The 21453-nt window shown below is 45.2% G+C and overlaps 1 protein-coding gene across 1 annotated transcript in view; it reads right to left on the reverse strand.

Annotated features, from left to right (window-relative positions):
• Positions 1-21453, reverse strand: part of CUNH11orf80 (chromosome unknown C11orf80 homolog) — a 67883-nt gene that overhangs the window by 16026 nt on the left and 30404 nt on the right. The window contains exons 5-10 of the mRNA XM_027856022.1: positions 17339-17422; positions 15856-15911; positions 15577-15648; positions 11850-12033; positions 7407-7563; positions 5750-5890 (exon numbers count right to left, since the gene is read on the reverse strand). Of these exons, the coding sequence (XP_027711823.1) occupies positions 5750-5890; positions 7407-7563; positions 11850-12033; positions 15577-15648; positions 15856-15911; positions 17339-17422 (694 nt within the window). The remainder of the gene's footprint in view (positions 1-5749; positions 5891-7406; positions 7564-11849; positions 12034-15576; positions 15649-15855; positions 15912-17338; positions 17423-21453) is intronic.

Consider the following 21453-nt stretch of genomic DNA (forward strand, 5'->3'; position numbering starts at 1 on the left):
TGAGCATGCAACTAAAAAAAACTAGAAAACCAACAAATTAAAAACTCCCAATTAAACACCAAAATAGAGATCCTGAAAATCAAAGCAGAGATTAACAAAATCTAAAGTAAAAAAAAAAAACTGAATAAAACTAAGAGCTGTTTAAAAAACAAGACAAAAACAGTAAAACAGATAAACCATTAACTAATTTGATTTAAAAAAAAGAAGAAAATCAAATTACCAATATTAAAAATGAAAAAAGTGAATTTACAACCACTGAAGAAGAAATAGTAGCAATTATTAGGTGACCTTTCCCCCAACTATATGCCTGTAAAACATGATCTAAGTGAAATAGATGAATACCTACAAAAATATAAATTGCCTAGATTAACAGAGCACGAAATACAATTTTTCAATAACCCTATCTTAGAAAAAGAAATTGAACAAGCCATAAATGAACTCTCAAAGGGAAAAAAAATAACCCAGGGGTAGTTAGATTGACAAACAAATTCTTGCTTGTAATTCAGTTGTGTCCAACTATTCATGACCCGGTAGACCATAGCATGCCAATGCCTTCCTTGAGGTTTTCTTGGCAAAGATACTAAACAAACTCTACTAAATATTAAAAGAACAATTAATTCCAAAACTACATAAACTGTTTGGAAAAAAAATAGGTAAACAAGGAGGAGGCCCTACCAAATTCCTTCTATGACAGTTTTTTATTTAAACTTTTTATTTCTAGTTCTAAAATCTCTCTCTCTCTCCCTCCAGTACCTCCCCCACCTATTGAGAAGTCAAGAAATATGATACCCATTGTACATATGAAGTCATGCAAAACATTTCCACGTTAGCTTGTGAGAAAAAGAAAAGCAAGAAAAACAATGTGAAGAAAAATGCCCGCGTGTGTTGGTTCTCTCTGGAGGTTGACAGACACCATTTTTTATCACGAGTCCTTTAGAATGTTGTAGATCATTGTATTGATCAGAGCAGCGAAGTCCTTCACCGTTGACCGTCATTACAACGATCTCCTGGTTCTGCTCACTTTGCTTTGCATCAGCTCGTGTAAATTTTCCTAGGCCTTTCTGAACCCATCCCTTTCAGCATTTCTTATGGCACAGCAATAATTCCATCACAATCATATACCACAACTTGTTCATCCATTCCTTAATTGACGAGCATACCCTTAGTTTCCATATCTCTGCTACCACTAAAAGAGCTACTATAAATAATTTTGTACATGTAGGTCCTTTTCCTTTCTCTTTGATCTCTTTGGGGTATAGACCTAGTGGTGGCATTGCTGGGCCAAAGGGTACGCACAGTTTTATTGTCCACAAATGTAGTCTTAATACCTAAACTGGGAAGATTTTAAAAAGAAAGAAAATTATTGACCAATTTCCTTAATAAATAATAATGCAAAAATTTTAAATAAAATATTAGGAGACTACAGCAATGTATCATAAAGACCATATACTATAACTAGGCTAAACTTTATCAGGAATGCCGGACTGGTTCAATATGGGGAAAACTGTAAACACGATCAATTGTATTAATAGATGCAGAAAAAGTTTTTGACAAAACACAACACCCATTCCTGTTAAAAACTTCAGAGAGCATAGGAATAAATGGAGCCCTTCTTAAAATAAGTAGTACAAGAGCAAGCATTAAATGTAAGGGGGATAAGTTAGAAGCCTTTCCAATAAGAACAGGACTGAAGTAAGTATGCCCATTATCCCCATTCAATATTGTACCAGAAATACTATAGCAATAAAGCAAGAAAAAGAAATTGAAGGAATAAGCATAGGCAATGGGGAAACAAAACCGTTACTTCTTTGCAGATTATATTCACTTAGAGAAACTTAGAGAGTCACCACAAAAAAAAAAACCCAATCAAAATGAGTAAAAATTTCAGTAAAGTTGCTGGATATAAAATAAACCCACACAAATCATCAACATTTCTGATTATTACCAATAAAACCCAGAAGGAAGAGATAGAGAAATTCCACTGAAAAATAACTACAGACAATACAAAATACTTGGGAGTCTACCTTCTAAGACACAAAAACTATATGAACACCATTACAAAACACTCCGTACAGATAAAGCCATCTAAATAATTGGAGAAATGTTGATTGCTTATGGGTAGGCTGAGCCAATATCATAAAAGTGACAATATTACCAAAATTAATTAATTAATTAATTTAGTGCTATACTAATTAAATGGGCAGCTAGGTGGCACAGTGGATAGAGTGCCAGGCCTGGAGTCAGAAGACTAATCTTCTTGAGTTCAGTACTTGCTGTTTGACCCTGGGCAAGTTATTTGCCTTAGTTTCCTCATCTGTAAAATAAAGTGGAGAAGGAAATAGCAAACCGTTCTAGAATCTTTGCCAAGAAAACCCTAAACAAGGGCATGAAGACTTGGATGCAACTGAGACAAATGAACAACAAGGAAGGGGCCCTAGCAGTATCGGATTCCAAACTATACTACAAAGCTGTAATTGTGAAAACAATTTGGCATTGGATAAGAAATAGGCTCATTAATGAAACAGATTAGATGCACAACATATAGATGCAAATAAGCACAGTATCCTAGTGTTTGATAAACCCAAAGATCCCAGCTATGAGTAAAAGAAATCACTATTCAACAAAAACCAGAAAGTAGTCTGGCAAAAAATAAGTCTAGACCGACGTTTCCCCAAGATAAGTCCAACTGGGCCCATGATCTAGACATAAAGTGACCTCATAAGCAAATTAGTGAGGCGTGGAAGAAATTACCTGTCAAACAGATGGCCAGGGGAAGGGTTCATGATCAAACAAGAGGCAGGGAGGTTCACAGGAGGTAAAGTGGACAATTTTGATTACATAAAATTTAAAAGTTTTTGCACAAACACAATCAATACGGGTAAAATTAAAAGAGAATTGGGAATCTGGGGGGGAATCTTTGCAGCAAGTTTCTCTGATAATGATCTCATTTCTAAGATATACAGGGAACTGAGCCAAATTTATAAGAATAAGAGTCATTCCTCAACTAATAAATGGTCGAGAGATATGAATAGGCAATTTTCAAATGAAGAAATCTAAGCTATCAATTGTCACATGAAAAATGCTCTAAATCGCTAACAATTTAAGAAATACGAATTAAAACAACTCTGAAGTACCACCTCATATCCATCAGAGCGGTCAAGTTAATAAAAAAGCAAAATGACAAATGCCAGAGAAGCTGTGGGAAAACAGGTACTTCGGTGCACTGTTGGTAAAGCTGTGAACTGGCCTAAGTGATCTGGAGAGCAATTTAAAACTAGGCCAAAAAAGCCATTAAACTGTGCATGCCCTTTGACCCAGTAATACTGCTACTAGGTCTATTCACCAGAGATCAAAGATAGTTCAAATGGCACTCAGAGGTACAAAAATATTTATAGCAGCTCTTTTTGTGATGGCAAAGAATTGGAAATTGAGGGAATGCCCATCAACTGGGGAATGGCTGAGCAAGTTGTGGTATATGAATGTGATGGATACTCTTGTGCTGTAAGAAATGATGAAGAGGATAGTTTCAGAAAAACCTCGGAAGACCTATATGAAGTGATGCAAAGTGAAGTTAGCAGAACCAGGAGAACAAGGTATACAATCACAGCAATACTACAAAGCTAATCAAACTCTAAAAGGGGGAAGGAGAATAAATATTTACATAGCACCTGTGATGTATCAGGTACTGTATACTTTACCAATACCGTCTCATTTAATCCTTACAACCACAGTGCAAGGTGGGTGCTGTTATTCTCCTCATTTTACAGTTGAGGAAACTGAGGCAAACAGAGTTGTGAAGTGACTTGCTCAAGGACACTCAGCTAATAGGTGTCTGAGACTAGATTTGAACTTAGGTCTCCCTGACTTGAGGGCCAGAGCACTTTCAAAGTGTTTGAAAGATTTAATTAACTCCAATCAACAGAATGACCAATCCACAATCCCAAAGGACTAGTGGTAAAATATGGCATACACCTCCAGATAAAGAGCTGACGGACTCAGAGTACAGATGGAAGCTTATTTTCTTCTCTTCCTTTTCTTTTGGGGGGGCAGGGCTAATGTTTTGCATGACTATGTCTATTTATAATGGTTCTGTTTTTCTTGCCTTCTCAATGGGTGGAGAAGGGAGAGAAAGAGGGGAGAGACTTTGGAACAGAAAATAAAATAAAACTGAATTGTTAAAGTCACAGGGAGGTGGTGGGAGCCTGGAAGCCAGCGGAACAAGGTGGTGAGGGAGGGCAGCAAAGGCAAGAGAGCAGTGTGGGGGTTCATCTCTTACCAGCCAGCAGCCCAGAGCCCCAGGGCAGGGGCTGGAGTGCCTGGTGAGAGGGCAAGGCGGGGAGATAGGATCCCTGGCACTTATTAGTACAGAGCCTGGTACCTACTGGGTACTGGATAAATGTTTGTTGATCGATTAATGGACAGGGTGAGGAGCCCTCTCCTTCTAGTTTCGGGGCTCCAAGAGTTCAGGCCCTTCCTGAAATACCAAGAAGAGGCACATGACCCCCAGGTGTGAGCGCTCGCCTGAGCTCGGGCAGGCCCTTCTCTCCTCAGAACAAAGGCTCGTGGTTTGCTTCAGGATCTGTTGTGTCAGTTGTGGGGGCCATCACACCCTGGTTCTGATCATTATAGAGGGCTGAATCCTATCATAGGCCTGCAAACGAGTGAGTGAACAGCACTCCCAGAAACACAGCAACTTGGAGTTGTCACAGACCTCAGAGATCTCCCCCAAGCCCTCATTTTATAGAGGTTATACAACTGCGAGGCTGCAGCATGACCTGAACCCAGGACCTCAGACTCCAAGTCCAGCATTCTTTCCATGGCATCATGTGGTACAACCTGTGTGTGAAGGCCACTGGCCTCAGGCAGGCTCCCAAGGGAGGGGGGTCCACCTCAGCAGCAGGGGAAACATACTGGCTGGTTTCAGGATCTCTGATCTCATCAGAGGGGGTTCTCCCTCCGCCAACACAGATCCCAAACCCCTCTAAAACTGGGCAGAAAATCTCCCAGAGTTGCTGAGACTAAAAAATACCCCCTCACCCCCACCACCAACCTGATGGTGAGCCTCTGTGACTTTGGCAAGACCGGTCTTTGGCCAACAGAATAAAAATCTCTCACAAACCTGTACTTGAAACCTTTCTAGCTTCAGAGGAGCAGAGGCTTAAAGCCAGAAGAAACTTGTGAGGTTACTGATGAGGAAATGGTTGTCTAAATGGGCTAGTTAACAACACAGGTTGTAAGTGTCTGAGGCAGGATTTGAACCCTGGTCTTCTTCAAGTCAACAAGCATTTATTAAGCCCCGACTCTATGCCAGACACTGTTCTAAGCATTGGGGATTCAAAGAAAAGCTCCCAAGAGCTCATAGTCTAATGGGGGTCTGGGGTGGAGGTGGGGGAACAGAGACAACACAGAGACAGCCCCCTACAGGATAAAACGGGGAGTGTCCGAGGGAGGGCACCAAGTTGAGGGAGGACCACTTGGCACCTGTGCTGACTCTGACCTTGGCATCGAAGACATGGGAGGAGGGCTGCAGAGGGTGCTGGGAGACCTGGGAGTACATAGGCATTTAGGTAATGTGTCGAAGAGAATTCTTTTTCAAAATGCTAGAGAAAAGTCCGTTTAATTCACTTAGCAGTGTTGACCGTGCTGCATAAGGTCCATGCTTCCAGCACGTCATAGATCAGAATCCTGGGGACATGTCACTGTTTGCTGAAGCCGTGGCCATGAATGGACAGTTCTGGTCTCCACCTACCCCAGGCCTCCGTCAGCTGAGCTGGGAATCCACCGTGGAAATCCACCATGAGAAAGAGCAGCAGAACACGTTCCTCCGAGTCCGGGGGCCGTCTCCTCTCATGGGACTCAATCCAGTAACTCACATCGGGAAGCACCAGATCTTAAGAACGAGATATTACGGGACGTTTTAAGATAAGCAAAATTTTCAAATGTCTTAGGGCTAAAAAGTCTGCCCTAGCAATGAAGGTTATGCTGAACGGGGAACAGAAAGATGGAGGGAGGCAGCTTCCGCATCTATAAGATAAAGTCAATAATGTCTGCCTGATGGAATCCATGCAGAACAGAGTCAGGTGGCACAGAAAACTGGGAAGGCACAATGCAGTTATGATAGCTAGGGCCCCCAGAAAAGAGCCATAAAAGCCTAAAATCCTAAATCACCAGGATTCTACCCAAGGCTCCTGGCCCTGGGCCCCAGAACCGCGTGGGATCAGAAAACCTTTCCCAATATGGTTTATGCCCTAAGAAGTGAATAAGTTCCAGGCTCACTACCAGACAATTCAGAGCAGCCCCACAGACTGTAAAAGGGTGAAAAACTGGAAAGTCTGAAAACAAAAGTTAAAGCAGAAAAGACAAAAGCCCCTGGGATTTGCCTAACTGACCTCTTTGTCATTAAACCCCTCTGCTCCTCTGAGAGGTGGAGAACCACCCACCTCTCTCTGGGGGCCTGTTGTCTTATGACCAAATATCAGTCTACTAATCACAGAGAACACAAACGTTATTCTCTAGAACCTTTATTTCATTCTGAAACAGCTGAGCACTACAGAAAAAAATAGTCCCGTCCCTAGGATCACTTCTCTACCTAGGACTCTGCCTGTCACTTTTGGACGCTGCCTTTCCTTCCCCAGTATGGCAACCAACGCTTTGGGATCTCTCTCTCCCACTGGTCACCATGATCTGCTGGATTCACCTGTCCCAGCTCCCCCCTGGATTTCAGGCAAGGTAGAATTTACATAATGTTGAAGTTAAGAGCCCTGAAGTCTCCCTGATTCAGCCAGGTACTTCCATATTCCTGTTACCTGGCGTATTTGGTGCCTTGCTAAGCTTTAATCAGAGGGACATGCAGAGCTACAGATCTGCATTCTGTGCACATACCTGCATGGAACGGATTGATTACATAAACACGACAGTCAGAAACAAACTCCAGCTATTAATAGTAAGAACGCGTAATGCCGCCCTGCATTTAATCTGCTTGGCTGCCAGACCTTTTGGCATGTGGTGCCTCCTTTTTGGGCCTGGCTAAACTGGCACCACAGCTCATAGAGGTGAGAGCTGAAAGAGGACAGTGGCACCTGGACCAACTCGAACATGGCCAGGAAGGCTCTCTCCTGGGTGGTCACCCAGGCTCTCTCTGAAAACCTCCTGTTGGGTGAGGGGAAACTCGCTCCCCGCCCCGAGGCAGCCCCTTTGGCTGCTGGACAGCTGCAGTCACCACGACATTGTTCCTGACATCCAGCCTGAGCTGCTTCTCTTTAGCTTCTCCCCACTGCTCCTGGGCCCACCCCAGGAGGCCCAGCAGAACAAATCAGGGAGCAGGCTCGACTTCTGCCCACTTTGGCCATCTACGATTCCGCCCTCCCCTCTTCCCACCTCCGGGGTTTTCCAAGAGTGAGCTGTACCTTCTTCCAAACCGATATTCGAGTTGAGTGCTGCACATAAGTGATATTTCTTCCAGTCAAAAAGGTAGGAATTATCCTTGAAGACAGTTAATGGATGCTCCTGATTTGGAAATAGTAGAGGCAGACCTGAAGGTCCATACAGAAATACATATGATGGCTAAAGAAAAATACCAAATTTTGGTTCCTAAATCCTTAGTATTAAGTGTGTTAGAACAAATACAGAAACGCCCCGATCGACACTTCCTATAGATTAACCACCTCTTAAGGCCTCAATTTCCCCACCTAAAAATGGGTGTTAGTTCTGACTTCCCTTTCAGCTGGTCTCTGTTCTAGGCTTCCCTTCAGTGTTGCTATTCTGTGGTTCTGTGACTCTACATGGACTCATACCACTCTGCACTAGGCCTTTCCCCAGCTACTAGGAAGTTGTGGCCTCCTCCCGAACACCGTCAAAATTTTGTGTGGGGCTTAGGGCGAGCGAAGTCCCTAAGAGCGGGGCATCTTCTCCAGGAGCGTCACTCAGGGATGCTGGGGAAGCTTGGGAAGACCAACGGCGGCCTCACAACCTTCTGGTTTTGTCCTTGGCACTGTCCCCTGTGCCAGGGCGATACAGAATGGAAGGATTAAGAATCTCCCCTCAGCAGCCTCTCCTGTTTTCTTAACAGTGAACTTAGAGAAAGGTGCTTCCTGTGAGGATTATGGAGCTTGGCCATTAGCCAGTGGAGCATCATAAAAATGAAAACGCAGGCCAGGACAGCAGGAGGAAGTCGTTGGACATCTGAATTAATCATGAAAACTTCCTACACTTTGGGGACAGGAGATTCAGTCACCATGGACATGGAGTGAGCCAGGCAAGGCCATAAAGGGAACCCTGTGGAATCCCATCGCTTATATGTGGACATTGCTGTAGGAAATGATAGATACGAAGAGAAGGCTAGCCTGGAAAGGACAGAAAGTCTGTCTAACTCTTATGCTTCTGAGGACCACTCAAACAGACCCTGAACTCATGCTCCAGAGACCCTGTGTGGGGTAAGCAGGGCTGCTCACCAACTCAGGCTGTCAGGACACGGGAGAAGCTAGCTGGGGTTGCAGTGGCCACACAAGTCCCTCAGTGCTCTGTGGGCAAACTGGCAGTAGACAAATAAGCCTCTGCCTTAGACAACAGGCCAACCTCAAAGCTTTCCAACTTGGTGGGGCCTAACAAAGCTTGGATTCTGCCAGCTTGGCTTCTGAAAACAGCAAACCCCCTCCACATATCAAGTCCCAGGAGGACTTCCTTCTGTGAAGGAAGAGGCCCCCTGATGTCTGAAAATCAGACTTGGCCCCTTTTAGCTAAAGACACTTCACTTGGACTCGAATTTCATCAGTCTTAGCAAAGACTCTGCTAGTCTGGGCCCAGGCTCAGACTGACACCAGCATCTGCATCTCTGTTTCAATCACTTCTAAAAGAACTCAGTGACCCGGAAAGTCTTGAGAAGCAGAACTTTCTTGAGCCTTGAGATAAGGGCTAGTCTGGACTCCCAAGCTTTCCAAATAGCTCTCTGAGTTGACGTGGTTTGGGTCTGAGCACAGAGGCAGTGAACAGATAGCAGACAGTGTACCTGCCCCACCCCACCAACTTGTTTCACAAGAACTGGAAGGAAGGCTGTGCCTTTTCCAAGACCACGGACATTCTCTTTCTAGGTTCTGCTTCCAGCCCAGATCTCCAAGAGTAAGGCAGCCTTCTCCTGGCTAACAGCACCAGCCTAGCTCTTAAACTTTCTTAAAATGACAAACGTAGCCCTGCTCACCCGACATGAAAGCCCAGCCCTCTCACTTTGACCAGCATAGGATGGCTGCATCACAGACACTTGGAGAATTCCAGGGACATCTGCCAAAGGCTCTCTCTTAAGACACCAGACCATTGAAGGGGCGTGTTAATGCACATGCTGTGGGCTGCAGAGAGCCTTTCAGTGACTGGGCTGTTACTGTCTGCATTTATAGGGCAAAAGAGCTGCCCATCTGAACAGAGTAACACAGCACTTGTGTCTCCTAGAAGACAGAAGCTGAAAACTTATTCCTCAAGCTACTCGATGTTCCAGGGACCACGGGATAGCTTCCTCCTAGAGCTCAGTCTCAGGAAAAAGCGTTAAAGGCCTTCTTTTGTAAGACATTGGCTACTTTGTGCTCAAAGGGTTTCCCTTTTGCTTTCACTGTTTGAAAACCCAGAGCAGCCACACTCAGAGCCCTATTGTCAGATCCTCCCAAATGCCTTGCAGCTCTCACTCCCCAGGCTTCCCTACAGTCTGCTCCTGTTTTATCCTAACTGTCCTATTTTACATTCTGTAAATTCTGTTTTTAATTCTGTAAGCTTCCTCAGGTCCTCAAGTCCTCCCTCAGGACTCTCACAGCTCACTCCCTCCTCTTTCTTGCCACCATTTTCAAGATGTTGGCCCATGAATGGCCCACGGGCCCCCAACAGGCAGCATCTCTGAAGGCTCATCCCTTCCTGATTTCCCTCTAAGGATTCTGATGCCAGCAGAGTCATCATCAGCTTTGTCTCCCCTTCCCTCTTGGGCTAGACTCGCTAGGTGCTGGGCGCTAGCGGCAGCTGGCCATGCCCTCCACAGGCCAACCCTAGGAGATCCGTGCAGAGGGGGCCACTTCTTACCATCCCAGCTCCTGCTCCAGCCCTCGAGCAGGCCACAAGCTGTTAGCCAGTCTCTCTCCTCCTGCTTTTTACCTTCTCAGCCAGGCTTCGGGGGAACAAGAATCTTTTTTCTAAACCTAAAGCATAATCTTAATGTCACTTTCTTGCTCTGAAATCTACAGGGCCTGCCAGTTGCCTTCTGAATCCAATCAAAATTCCTTCTGCGCTCATTTAGAAATGTTCCTCCCTCTCCTCACAGGTGCCTTCATTCCCTACTCCACCCAGGTTTAAATTCTCTGCTTTGTTGGGCAAACCTGCCTGCCAGGTATGTTGGAGCTCTCTGAACTGCCTGGGGAGAGCTGATTGTTAAATTTTCAGCACCGGCATCAGCCAGTGCTCGATTTGTTGATTGTCCAGACTTCAGTGAAGGAGACAATGTTAATAATGCACATTATACTAAGTAACGTATAGGTCTGGGAGGAACTGCTTCTAATCATTTAGCAGCATGCCCCGGGCCACGCCCCTAGGTGCCTAGGCCACTTCTGTCTCTGAGCTTTCTCATATACCACCAGTTCACACGATCATCTAAGGTGAGAATGGGAATGAGCTGGGAGATAACATAGTCCAACCCTCTCACTGTAATAAAATTAATAACTTACATTAATACAGCACTTTAAGAATTTCAAAGCACATGAGTGACTTGAGTGGGGTAAGTCATGAGAGTATTATTCCGATTTTAAAGATTAGGAGACAGTTTTGGTAGCAGGTGAAGTGTCCTGTCCTGTCACACATTTCCTGGAGGCTGAAAACCCTGCTCTAACTTCATACACAATTAGAAGGCTTTGTAAAAATAAATGCTGCTGGTTGTTTGTGATCGAGTTCTCAAAGCCTTTGATAGAAACACCCCCCCCGAAAATGTCAGTGACCCCACATCGTTCTCAAATGGCCCTTTACTCGATCCCACTGGCGTCATGCCCTAGCCTCCCTTAACCTTCTCATACATAGGAGGTGCTTACTAAAGGCTGATTGCTTCACAGAAGATCTCAGGAAATATCTCTACAAACAATATTAAATATTTACCTTGCCTTTAAAAATGGTTTTAACAAAGCAACTGTTTAAAATACACGTCATAGATAACAAATAAAATGCTCATTTGCCTGACCACATCATTGAGCCTTTGGCCTCACAGGGGAGCCACACAATGTGTCTAGATTGGGAGGGACCCGGAGGGACGCAAGCTAGTTTTGGGTGCGTCTTTTGGCCCAGTAAACAAACTGCTGCTTTAAGAAACTAGTTTTCCCACTTGCATTAAAAACGGGCCTCCTGAGCTAGTGCCCAAGCATTGCCAGTGGTGATGTACTGCGTCCCACTGAGTCTGGCCCATGGAGCACAGACCCCAGTGATGGAACATTGACCCCTACTTCCCTGGCTGCCGCTACATACTTTCATGGTATGGCTTCCCTGTTGGGCCTACAGTGAAGTCACATTTAAGAGGGAAGAATTTTCCCCATGTCCCAGGGATGTGGGGTAACAAAAAAAAAAAAAAAAAAGGTTTGAAATGATTTAGATGTGGCCTCCGAGGGAGGTTGCTGAGCTCCAAGCGAGAGGCCTTTCTAACCTTTCCAATACCGAGGCCTCTGTTCTTTACCCCATGGCACAAGGAGGAGGGACTGCACCAGAGGTAGCCCCAGGTGCCCGTGTTGTGTGTGTGTCTAAAGTGCAGGTGCCGATGCTGGGGGCCTTCTCAGGCCTGGGAGGACTGATCAGTCGCCAAAGACAGTTTGGCCTCAGTGACATTAAAAGGATATGAAGGCTGCAGAGATCTGGCTGGTCTGGTCGGGATGAAGCTTGCAGCAGGGACACAGAGCAGCTGCTGGAGTGAGGGTCAGCTGCCCCAGTAAGCCCATGTTGGCTTCCTCGTCAGGAATGAAGAGGGCGACAGGATGCCCCAGCACAGGGTGGATTCTGCTGCAGACTTTCTGGGCCCCCAGAAATCCTGGCCTGGTGACACAGAAAACAGGAAAGGCAACTCGTAGGGCATTTTTTCCCCTCAAGAAATGGCTAAAAGAAACCAACAACATTTGTGAAGCCCCCTCTAACCACTCAGACACACACAGAGGCATACATATACACATACAAGCATTCACACACAGGCACACACTCACATACACATACACACATATATACTCACACTCACATAGACACACACATACACGCCCTCACATACACAAGCTCACACACACACGTACATATACATTCACATACACAGGCACACACACAAGCACACACATACACACACACACACAGGCACACTCACACACACTCCACTTTCTCTGCCTGTAGTTGGCTCTCGGGGCTAGGTGACTCAGCTCCCCACCTAGGGTGCCATCAAAGTTGGCATGGCGGGGGTAGTACCACCCCACACTTAAAACGATTTCTTTTGAAGTAGGGGCTGCACTGGACAGCCTTTGAGGTCTCTCCCACCTCTGAGTTCCTGTGACCCCAGTCCCTGTTTCTGCCAGCACCACCAGCAGCTTCTCTTTACCAAAAGGAATGTTTGTCATCTAGACCACCAGCTTAATGATTTCAAGGAAAGACAGTCAGGAAGGCAGTTTGGTTTCCATGAGCACACATGACCTCATCATCTAGCTATAGCCAGGCTTGGGAAAGCCCCTGAAATAATTTTGTCTGCACAGCACACACCCTCAGCCTTGATGCTTTTTATATCACTGGGAAAATTCCATTTCCTAAGAAGAGTAAGGTAAGCCAGGCCATCTTTCCTCCCCAGGAAGAATCATGCTAAGGGTGAAATTAGCTGGCTACTGACCCACTAACAGGTCTGTCCTATAGAGGGACACATCACTGAGCCTCTTTCTCCCCCCTCTCTTTAAACCAATGAATCAGAATATATTCCACCAAACACTTTCCCCTCAGCATTGGATCAAATAAACCTTTCTGTCCGGATTGCCTGGGGCCAGCTAAGTTAGGAGAAAACCTGTGGTTTAGACCTAAACATCGCAAGGGTTTCTGGGAAGGGAGGGGAGGAGATTAGGCATTTATATAGCACCTATTACGTGCCAGGCACCAGGCTAAGCATCCTACTAATATCTCATTTGATCTACTTTCAACAACCCTGCAAGGGAGGTGCTGTTCTTATCCCCATTTTGCAGTTGAGGAAACTGAGGCAAACACAGGTTGAGGGACTTGCCCAAGGTCACAGAGATAGTGTCTGAGATCAGATCTGAACTCGGGTTCAGAGCTTCCTGGCTCCAGGCCCAGAGTTCTATACATTTTGTCACTAGCTGCCCCTAGCTGGTGAGAATTGGTCCTGCTCTAAAACGACTCTGGGAAGGCACACGTCACTGCTAAATAGAAGCTTGGTTCCCCTTTCTGGGGAGCCCAGGTATTTAGCTAAATTAAGGCTTCAGTTATGAGGACCAAACTAGATAGCATTCTCAAGGCCCCAGGACCACCCCAGACTGTAGCAGATGCCTTCATTCCCAGGCCTGCCCACAGGTATTTCTTCAACCCAAAGAGGAGCCAGAACCAAATCAACTCAAGAGAGCAGACTCCATGAGAGTGTCAGTCTCTGAAAGTGTCTTCTGACACCATCAGAACAGACTCGCCAGGCTCCTTATGCCAGGTGCAAGCGAGCCGTATCCATGGCAGCTGTTTAGCTTGTTTGGAAGGGCCCATGATTTCACCAGTGGGAGAGAGCTCTCACTGAGGAAGCGCCTCTACCAACAAAGATCAGCAGCTGCCCTTCAGTTCAGAATCTCAGAGCGTTGGCTGGGGCCCTGAAGAATCAGGGGACTAGCCTAGGTAAACACAGCCAGCATGTCATAGGCAGCATTTGAACTCAGATCTTCCTGACTCTGAGACTGCCTCTTTGCTACACCGTGCTCCACCAACAGGACATGGGCTTCACTAACTAGTATAAGGGATTTCAATTACCTGAATGATAGAGATGAAACTGTATACACCTAACACTTGAGTAGTTTACCAGGTGGTGGACAGCTCTAATTATCGATCAGACAAAAGGCTATGGGAAATGCATCTATTACTTGGAGTAAATAGCTCCTAAATTTCTTCTCTTCTTTTTTAAAAATAAGTTACTTATTTATTTTTAGTTTTCAACATTCACTTCCATAAGATTTTGAGTTTTGAATTTTCTCCCCCTCCCTCTCTTCTCCCCTCCCCAAGATGGCATGCAATCTGATACAGACCTTACTTACACATTCATATTAAGCATATTTTCACCTAAATTTCTACTAGTATTAGAACAGCACTGATTTAATGTGAGAAATAATTTTTATAGACTCAAAAACATTAAAGATTTGCAAGCACCTTCAAGTAGGTGGTGCAGTGGTTAGAGCACCCGGCCTGGCTTCAGGAGGACTCTTCTTCCTGAGCTCAAATATGGCCTCAGACACTTACTAGTTGTGTGACCCTGGACAAGTCATTTCACCCTCTTTGCCTCAGTTTCCCCATCTGCAAAATGGGCTGGAGAAGGAAATGGCAAACCTCTCTAGTATCCTTGCCAAGAAAACCCCCAATGGGGTCACAAGGAGTCAGACATGACAGAAAATGACTGAGCAACAATAATTAGAAGCCATCTGGTTCCACTCCTTAATTTCAGTGATGGGGGACTGAAGGCCCAAAGAGGTAAAGTAAACTTTCCCCAGGTCACTTGGAGGCCCTGTACAACACTCTGGAGTTCTGGGCCTCATGCTGGGATAAGACTGTGGAACAGGGCAGGGAACAGTGTTGGTAAAATGTGGGGATGCCTTAATCTGACTTTTCCCTATTCTCCAATTCCCTATGCGAAGCATCAGATGACCGCAGTCAGTGTGCTGCAGGACATGATATATGTAGTGTTGTGATTCCAGTATTTAACAAGCTGTGACCTCATCAATAGGCACATGCTTTCCACTAAGAGAGATCAGAGGAGGGCAGCTAGGTGGCACAGTGGATAGAGCACCGGCCCTGAAGTCAGGAGGACCTGAGTTCAAATCCAGCCTCAGACACATAACACTCACCAGCTGTGTGACTCTGGGCAAGTCACTTAACCCCAATTGCCTCACCAAAAAAAGAGAGAGAGAGAGAGAGAGAGAGAGAGAGAGAGAGAGAGAGAGAGATCAGAGGGTGAGCCCTCCATGATGCTCAGTTGCTGAGGATGAAAATTTCAGCCCCCGGACCAACAGGATGCCTCTTTGCAAACACAGCTCAGCAGGTCCTCACATAAGAGCCCAGAAACATCTCTGCTGTATGTCTTTAAGAATAATCTCATGTGCGATACAGTGTGATACAGTTGGGACTTGGGGTGAGAAGCTGGACTCAAAAAGCCTTTGGGGTCACAGCCCAGATTGAAGATTCTCTAAATCCCAGATGGAGTCTTGGTAGAGGGAAGGGCAGTGCCTTAAAGGATGATCAGCCCAGCTATACTGGCACTGTGAAGTCAAACTGCCCCAGGGCGCTATCACATCCCAAGGACCTTCCTTTTCCCAGGTCACAGGAATGAGGGAGACAGAGCTTTTCCTTCACCTCACATAGTGGTGCTGACTGGTGAGCAGGCCAATCCCATTTAGCAGCTTCACCATGGGCTCCTTCTCCACCCTGGGAAGGACAGACACAACAGGTTAAGGTTCCAGCAGGTCAAATGCCAGCTCTTCCCACATCTTATCCTGGCTCACAGCAGAGGCTCCTGATCTGCCACCTCAGGGGATCCCTTCCATGCACTGGTCAGGCTGGTGTGGGTGTGGGGACTATACTTGTCCAGGCCATAGGAAATGGCACCACCTCTGTGGCCAGAAGGGGACTTACCCAAAGCTTTCCTTGGAGAGGACTCCATTCACTTCCACACCAAAGTGGAATCTGACCTGCAAACAAATGAGTAACTAGAGTATTTAGTAAAGGCTAAATCTTCACCCATCATCAAGCTCTTTCTCACAACTCAATGCGTTTCCAATCCAATCCAACAAAGTGCTATGTGCTAGGTAGTGTGAATTAAAGGTTCAATAGGTAACCAAGATGCTCACGTGCAATCATTTGAGGAGGCCGTGCACCTACCTCACTGGGCTGTTGTGAGGGTCCAATGAGATAATTTTTGTACAAAGCACTCAGCCCAGTACCTGACACACATCACAGGTGCTAAACAAATGTTTGTTCCCTTCTCTCAGCCTTCTCAAATGATCTGCAAAATCTTGCATTTGAGGAAACAGGCAGACAGATTAAGGACCATGCTCTGAGTCACATAGCCAGTAAATGTCTGAGGTGACACGTGAACTCAGGTTTCCCTGATTTTAGGCCCACTGTTAAATGTGGATTAGGGCTGGGGGGAATCAGGAAAGATTTTCCATAGGAGGGGGCATGGATATGGAGCCTTGAAAGAAGCTATGGATAGAGATTGTAGATTCTATGCATTGGAGGGAGCTTGGGCAAAGGCACTAAGAAGGGAGACTAGATGCTTAGTTTGAGGAACAGCAGGTAAGCCAATTGGGACTGGTCTGGGAAAGGTAGGTTGGAGAGCGAGGAGGTAGGTGAGGAGGAAGAAGTAAGGAAGGGAGGCATGCCCAACAACTATGAACTCAGTTATCCCTGGGAAGGCCTTGGAGAATGGGCCCTCATGCACATTTTGGATGTCCAGAGTTCAAACACACAACAGAGAAATTCTCTAATTTGTTCTCCTGGTCACTCTGGGAGGAAAGGGTGGAAGCAAGGGTTAGCATGTGCGCGTAAAAGAGAACTGAAGCTCCAAGAAGGAAATGACTCACCCAAGGTGACATAGGAAGACAACTGCAAGGCTGAAGACAGAACTCCAAAGAAAAGTCTGTATTGAAGGAGAGATCTCTCTCTATCTTATCTTATTAGGCTGCTAGGGGGTGCCACAGGAGACAGAGCACTGAGCAGGGAGTCAGGAAGTATAGTCAAACACAGCCTCAGACACTCAGGAGCTATGTGACCTTGGAAAAGTGACTTAACCTCTGTCTGTTTCAGTTTCCTCAAATTTAAATGGGGATAATACTAACATCTACCTTGCAGGGTTGCAGTAAGAATCAAATGGGACAATGCCTGTAAAAAGCATTGGACTGAATAAACACTAGTTCCTTCTCTCTCTTATTAGACTTTTTCAAAAGTACACTGAAACCAAACACTAGAAATCATCAGCATCAATAGACAGACAGACAGATGCTCCTATTTTCAACCATGCAGAAAATCTCCAGCAAAAGAGATAAGTCCCCACCACCACCACCTCCCACTGTTACTGCCCAGAAAAATGGCAACATCAAGTTAATAAACACGTTACCTTTGGGTGAACTATGCTGGTTTTGTGCAAAAACTGCTTGATAACCAGACAATCTGTCATCAAGGTTGGGGGCTTTTCATCAACCTGTTAAAAAACACACATGAGAATCCAAACCCTCAGATTACAAAGGTGCTATTTCTTGGGTGAGAATGAATATTTCACTGGAAGCCATTTGAACATTCAGAGAGAAACGAAATTAAAATCACAGGGGTCAAAATTAGAAGGCAGGTAGAGGCTGACAGCTCCTTGGAGAAGGGGAGGCCCTTAAAACCTCTTCTCAAGAGCTTGAACTTGGTACATTGAAGGCAAGTGGGTGCTTGGGAAGTGTGTAAACAAAGGAAGATAGTCCTCTTGGATGTGTACAGAACATACGAAAATATCTGTAAAGCTCTTTACAAACCTTAGTTATCTATAAATGCCAGCTGCTATTATTAGATAATGGACCGGAGAAAACAATGCTTAGAAGCAAGAGCTTCCTCGGTTCACATAGGGATCCCACCTATGTTTTAAACAAATTCCCACAGCTCCCAATGGCACTATTATAGAACAGGCATGTTTCTAAGTAGTTGATTGACTTAACAGGCCTATATGACTTCTCTACCTTTCAAACATAAAAAACAGCACAAAATGTAGATAGGATTAGTGTTGAAAGGGCCATTAGCCCAAGCTCTAATTTTACAGATCAGGAAAACAAGGCTTAGTGAAGGGTGTCTGACATCCCCCAGGCAGTGAGCGGCTATCAATAAAACACATCTTTGAAATGCATGAAAAGACAAAGGAGAGTCCAAGTTAGGGACGCAAAGACAGCCCCTACTGGGGAAGAAGGAATCTTGTGGCTAAGTAGGTCATCAAAGCCGGGCTTTTCTTATGGCTCTCATCATGGAGGAGCCCCAGGGCTTTGTAAACACATGGCTAGATCATGAAAGGAAGCTCATGATGTTGCCAGGTAACAGACAGCCAAGCTTTCCTTTCCAGCTCTTCTCTTCTGTCCCCAAGAAAGGAGCACTACTACACATTTCATAAAAGTGTTCTGCTGCTGGGCCCAGGGCACTGGACTCTGCTGGCCCAGCATAAGGCATCTGGAACAGCTGGGACACCCTCTTCCTATGGACAAAAGAAATGCTGTTAGTCCTGGGCACCAGGTCCCCTAGCAAGCAACAGTCACATGACTCTTGGCCTGTGCTCTCTGCCCTCACTGCATCTAATCACTCATGGTTGGTGCTTGCTGTAGCAAACCATGTAGCTAATGTGACTATTATTTTCAGGCCAGTGCACAGGTAAGGCTCAATGCTGTGTTTTCACAATTGACATCTGCACCTTGCCAGGTAGGGACTTGGAATGATTTCAGATTGACCTTGTGCATTATTTTCGCAATGTTCTAACTTAGTGGTTTCCAACTGTTTTGAGCATGAGTACCCCTTTCTAAAGTAAAAAAAAACTTTAGCAATTAGGGTTTGAACTATTTTTGAACCATTAGTATAACTGAGGAAATTTAAGACAAAAAGCTATGATTTCAGTAACACTTTTAAATGAATTTGTATTAATCACAATAATATTTACATACATTTGAAAAACAGCACTATATATTATATATACATATGTATAGGTATCATAATACATACATATGAAGCACATTATTCAACAGTCTATGTTTGTTTATTTATCAGTCTATAAATCTGCTGTGGGTAAAGATAAATGAATGGCAAAACACTGATGAAGTGTTTACTGTGTGCCACACACTCTGGTTGTCAAAATGACTCTGCTTGGTTTGTATATGGCTCTGATGACGCCTTAAAATAATTCCCAAGGGAGGAGTGGCCAGAACTCATGTTCTACTTCTCAGGTAGATTCATGGGCAGCAACTGTTTTCTACTCCTGTGATGCTTACTAAACTCCTTCCTGAGTACCTAGCAAATACTTAAGAAACAGTATGTTTTGTTGTTTTCTTGGCAAAAGGGTTGACTGTCAGACTCTGGGAAAGATGGTGGCCGTCAGGGCTCGCAGGGCTGGATCAGGAATTCTACACTAATGGGAGCACGGAAATAATCAGCAGGAGCATCGGATACAAGGAGAGAGCAGACCTGTAACTTATCCAGCCAATGGCACCCACTGGCTGAGCTGTCCTACCACATCAGTAAACAAGATCTTTATCAGTTACGTGGCCACCGGCTGCCCCGCTGCTAACTGCAGACAAGCGTTCCCGGCCAGTGATAAGGAAGCAGGAGCTTTGGACTTGTCCTCATGCCCCTCCAGCTTCAACACTAGAAGGGGTACATGAGGTACCTGAGGATGGAAGGGGTCTGTCCCTGCGGCTCTGGGAATGCCCATGCTGTAGGGGCTCTGCCAAATCCCATTGCTATTCTGTAACTAGCTGTGTGGCCTTGAACGAGTTCCTTTACCTCTATGAGCCCAGTTTCCTCCTCTGCAAAGTGGCCTCACAGATACGGCTGAAATGAGATAATGGCAAATAATGGTGCTTTTCAAACCTTCACATGTAACACATGTGAGTTGTTACTAGATCTTGCAGAAGACAAACTCACACAGGATCTGGATAAGATTCACATCAGCCCTGTTGTTCTTTCTGCTATGAAGCTGTCCTAAAGATGCTTCCAGTGAGGCTACAGAAGATGAATTTGCATCCAGATATTTCAACTCAATTATAAAAAAGAGTTATTTTATACCATCTATGCAATAGCCTACAGAACATTAAATATAAAAGAGTAGTCTTTCCTCACTGTCCTCTGTTCACTTGAGTCATCACCACATCCAAAGACTTCAACATGGCTAAGCAGGCCCTGAAACGGCAGTTCGGCAGTTTTAGGGACACAGCCAAGGTCATGGTCATCAAAGACAGGGATGCACAAAAGCCCATCACCTTCACCAGCTCTGTACACACTACGGATGCCAGGCTGGTCAGAAATGGATGAGAAATGGACAGATCAGAGTGGACCATGTGGGAAAGTCATGCCAAGGCTTGAAAGGCAGCTCCTTTGGTAGCAGCAGCAGGGTGTTTGGCCTACTCCAGGACAAACAGTGAGAGGGTTATGGCAGGAGAAGTGGAGGAAGCTGGAATGGGTACAGACGCTATCACAGTAGAAGCCAGGGAGGAGATCGTGATTCTGGAGACTCGTGGGGGGACAAGGATGACAACTGAGCTGACCTGTGCCATACAGAGTAAAAATTCTTCCTGACTCAAGATGGTCCTTACTTGCAATGGCCACATTTATAGAGATTTTCTTGAAGCCTCACTGAAACATAATTCCTTTAGATCAACTCTCACCTTCTTTTCCCTTCGTCAGTCTCTTAGTTTGCTACATGGGGTATATGGGGTATTAAGGGAGCACTAGCACCTCTAGAGTGAGGGCTTGCTAAACTCTTTTCAGAGCTGCTCATCCACTGTTGGTGTCCAACCAGTTACCCAACTCTCACTTGTGGTTCCAAGAAGCTGTAGCATGAGCAGAGGCAGCCACACCCTAGTAAAACCATCTTGGTAAAAGCAGATAGGCCAAACCAGGTTAAGGGTAACTGACAGGCCTCAAACCTGCTGGTGAGGGCAGATGTCTACCCGAAGCATCTGAAGACTTTGCTTGGCAGAATAGGTGGATAAGAACAATTTGTTCTAACAGCTATGAAGGTGGCTGAAGCAGGTGCTGTGGAGTACCTAAAGCTTGGTCAGTCACTGAAGATGCCAAGGTCAACCACTGCATCCCAGGCCGTTGCCAGTTATCTTGGCTTTTTTCTCGCCACTGGCCTTGAATGACTCACTAAGAAAGAGTGAGGCTGATGACTTTGTGCAGCTCTGCCTTACTTAAGACCAATTTACGTGCGAGTCAACACATCACTCTGTGATGTCATTGGTCCTCTTTGAAATGAAGAACAAATGGCAAGTTTGTTACATGCTGGCCTGGAGGCCTCTAATAAGACATTCCACATAAACTTTCATTAAGAAAGCTCCAGTCACTCCTCAGGGTTTTAAAATCCATTTGGAAGAATTTCATTTTTGCCTCTTGATAACATAGTCATACCCCTTCTAGTTTGTAGAGTTTCTGGCCTTGCCTTAGTTCTTCTCTAGCTGAGAAACTTGGACAAGGCTGTTGTAACGCTTTGCTTCCTTA

The sequence above is a fragment of the Vombatus ursinus genome, unplaced genomic scaffold (assembly GCF_900497805.2).
Source record: "Vombatus ursinus unplaced genomic scaffold, bare-nosed wombat genome assembly UNPS02011369.1, whole genome shotgun sequence".
Lineage (NCBI taxonomy): Eukaryota > Metazoa > Chordata > Mammalia > Diprotodontia > Vombatidae > Vombatus > Vombatus ursinus.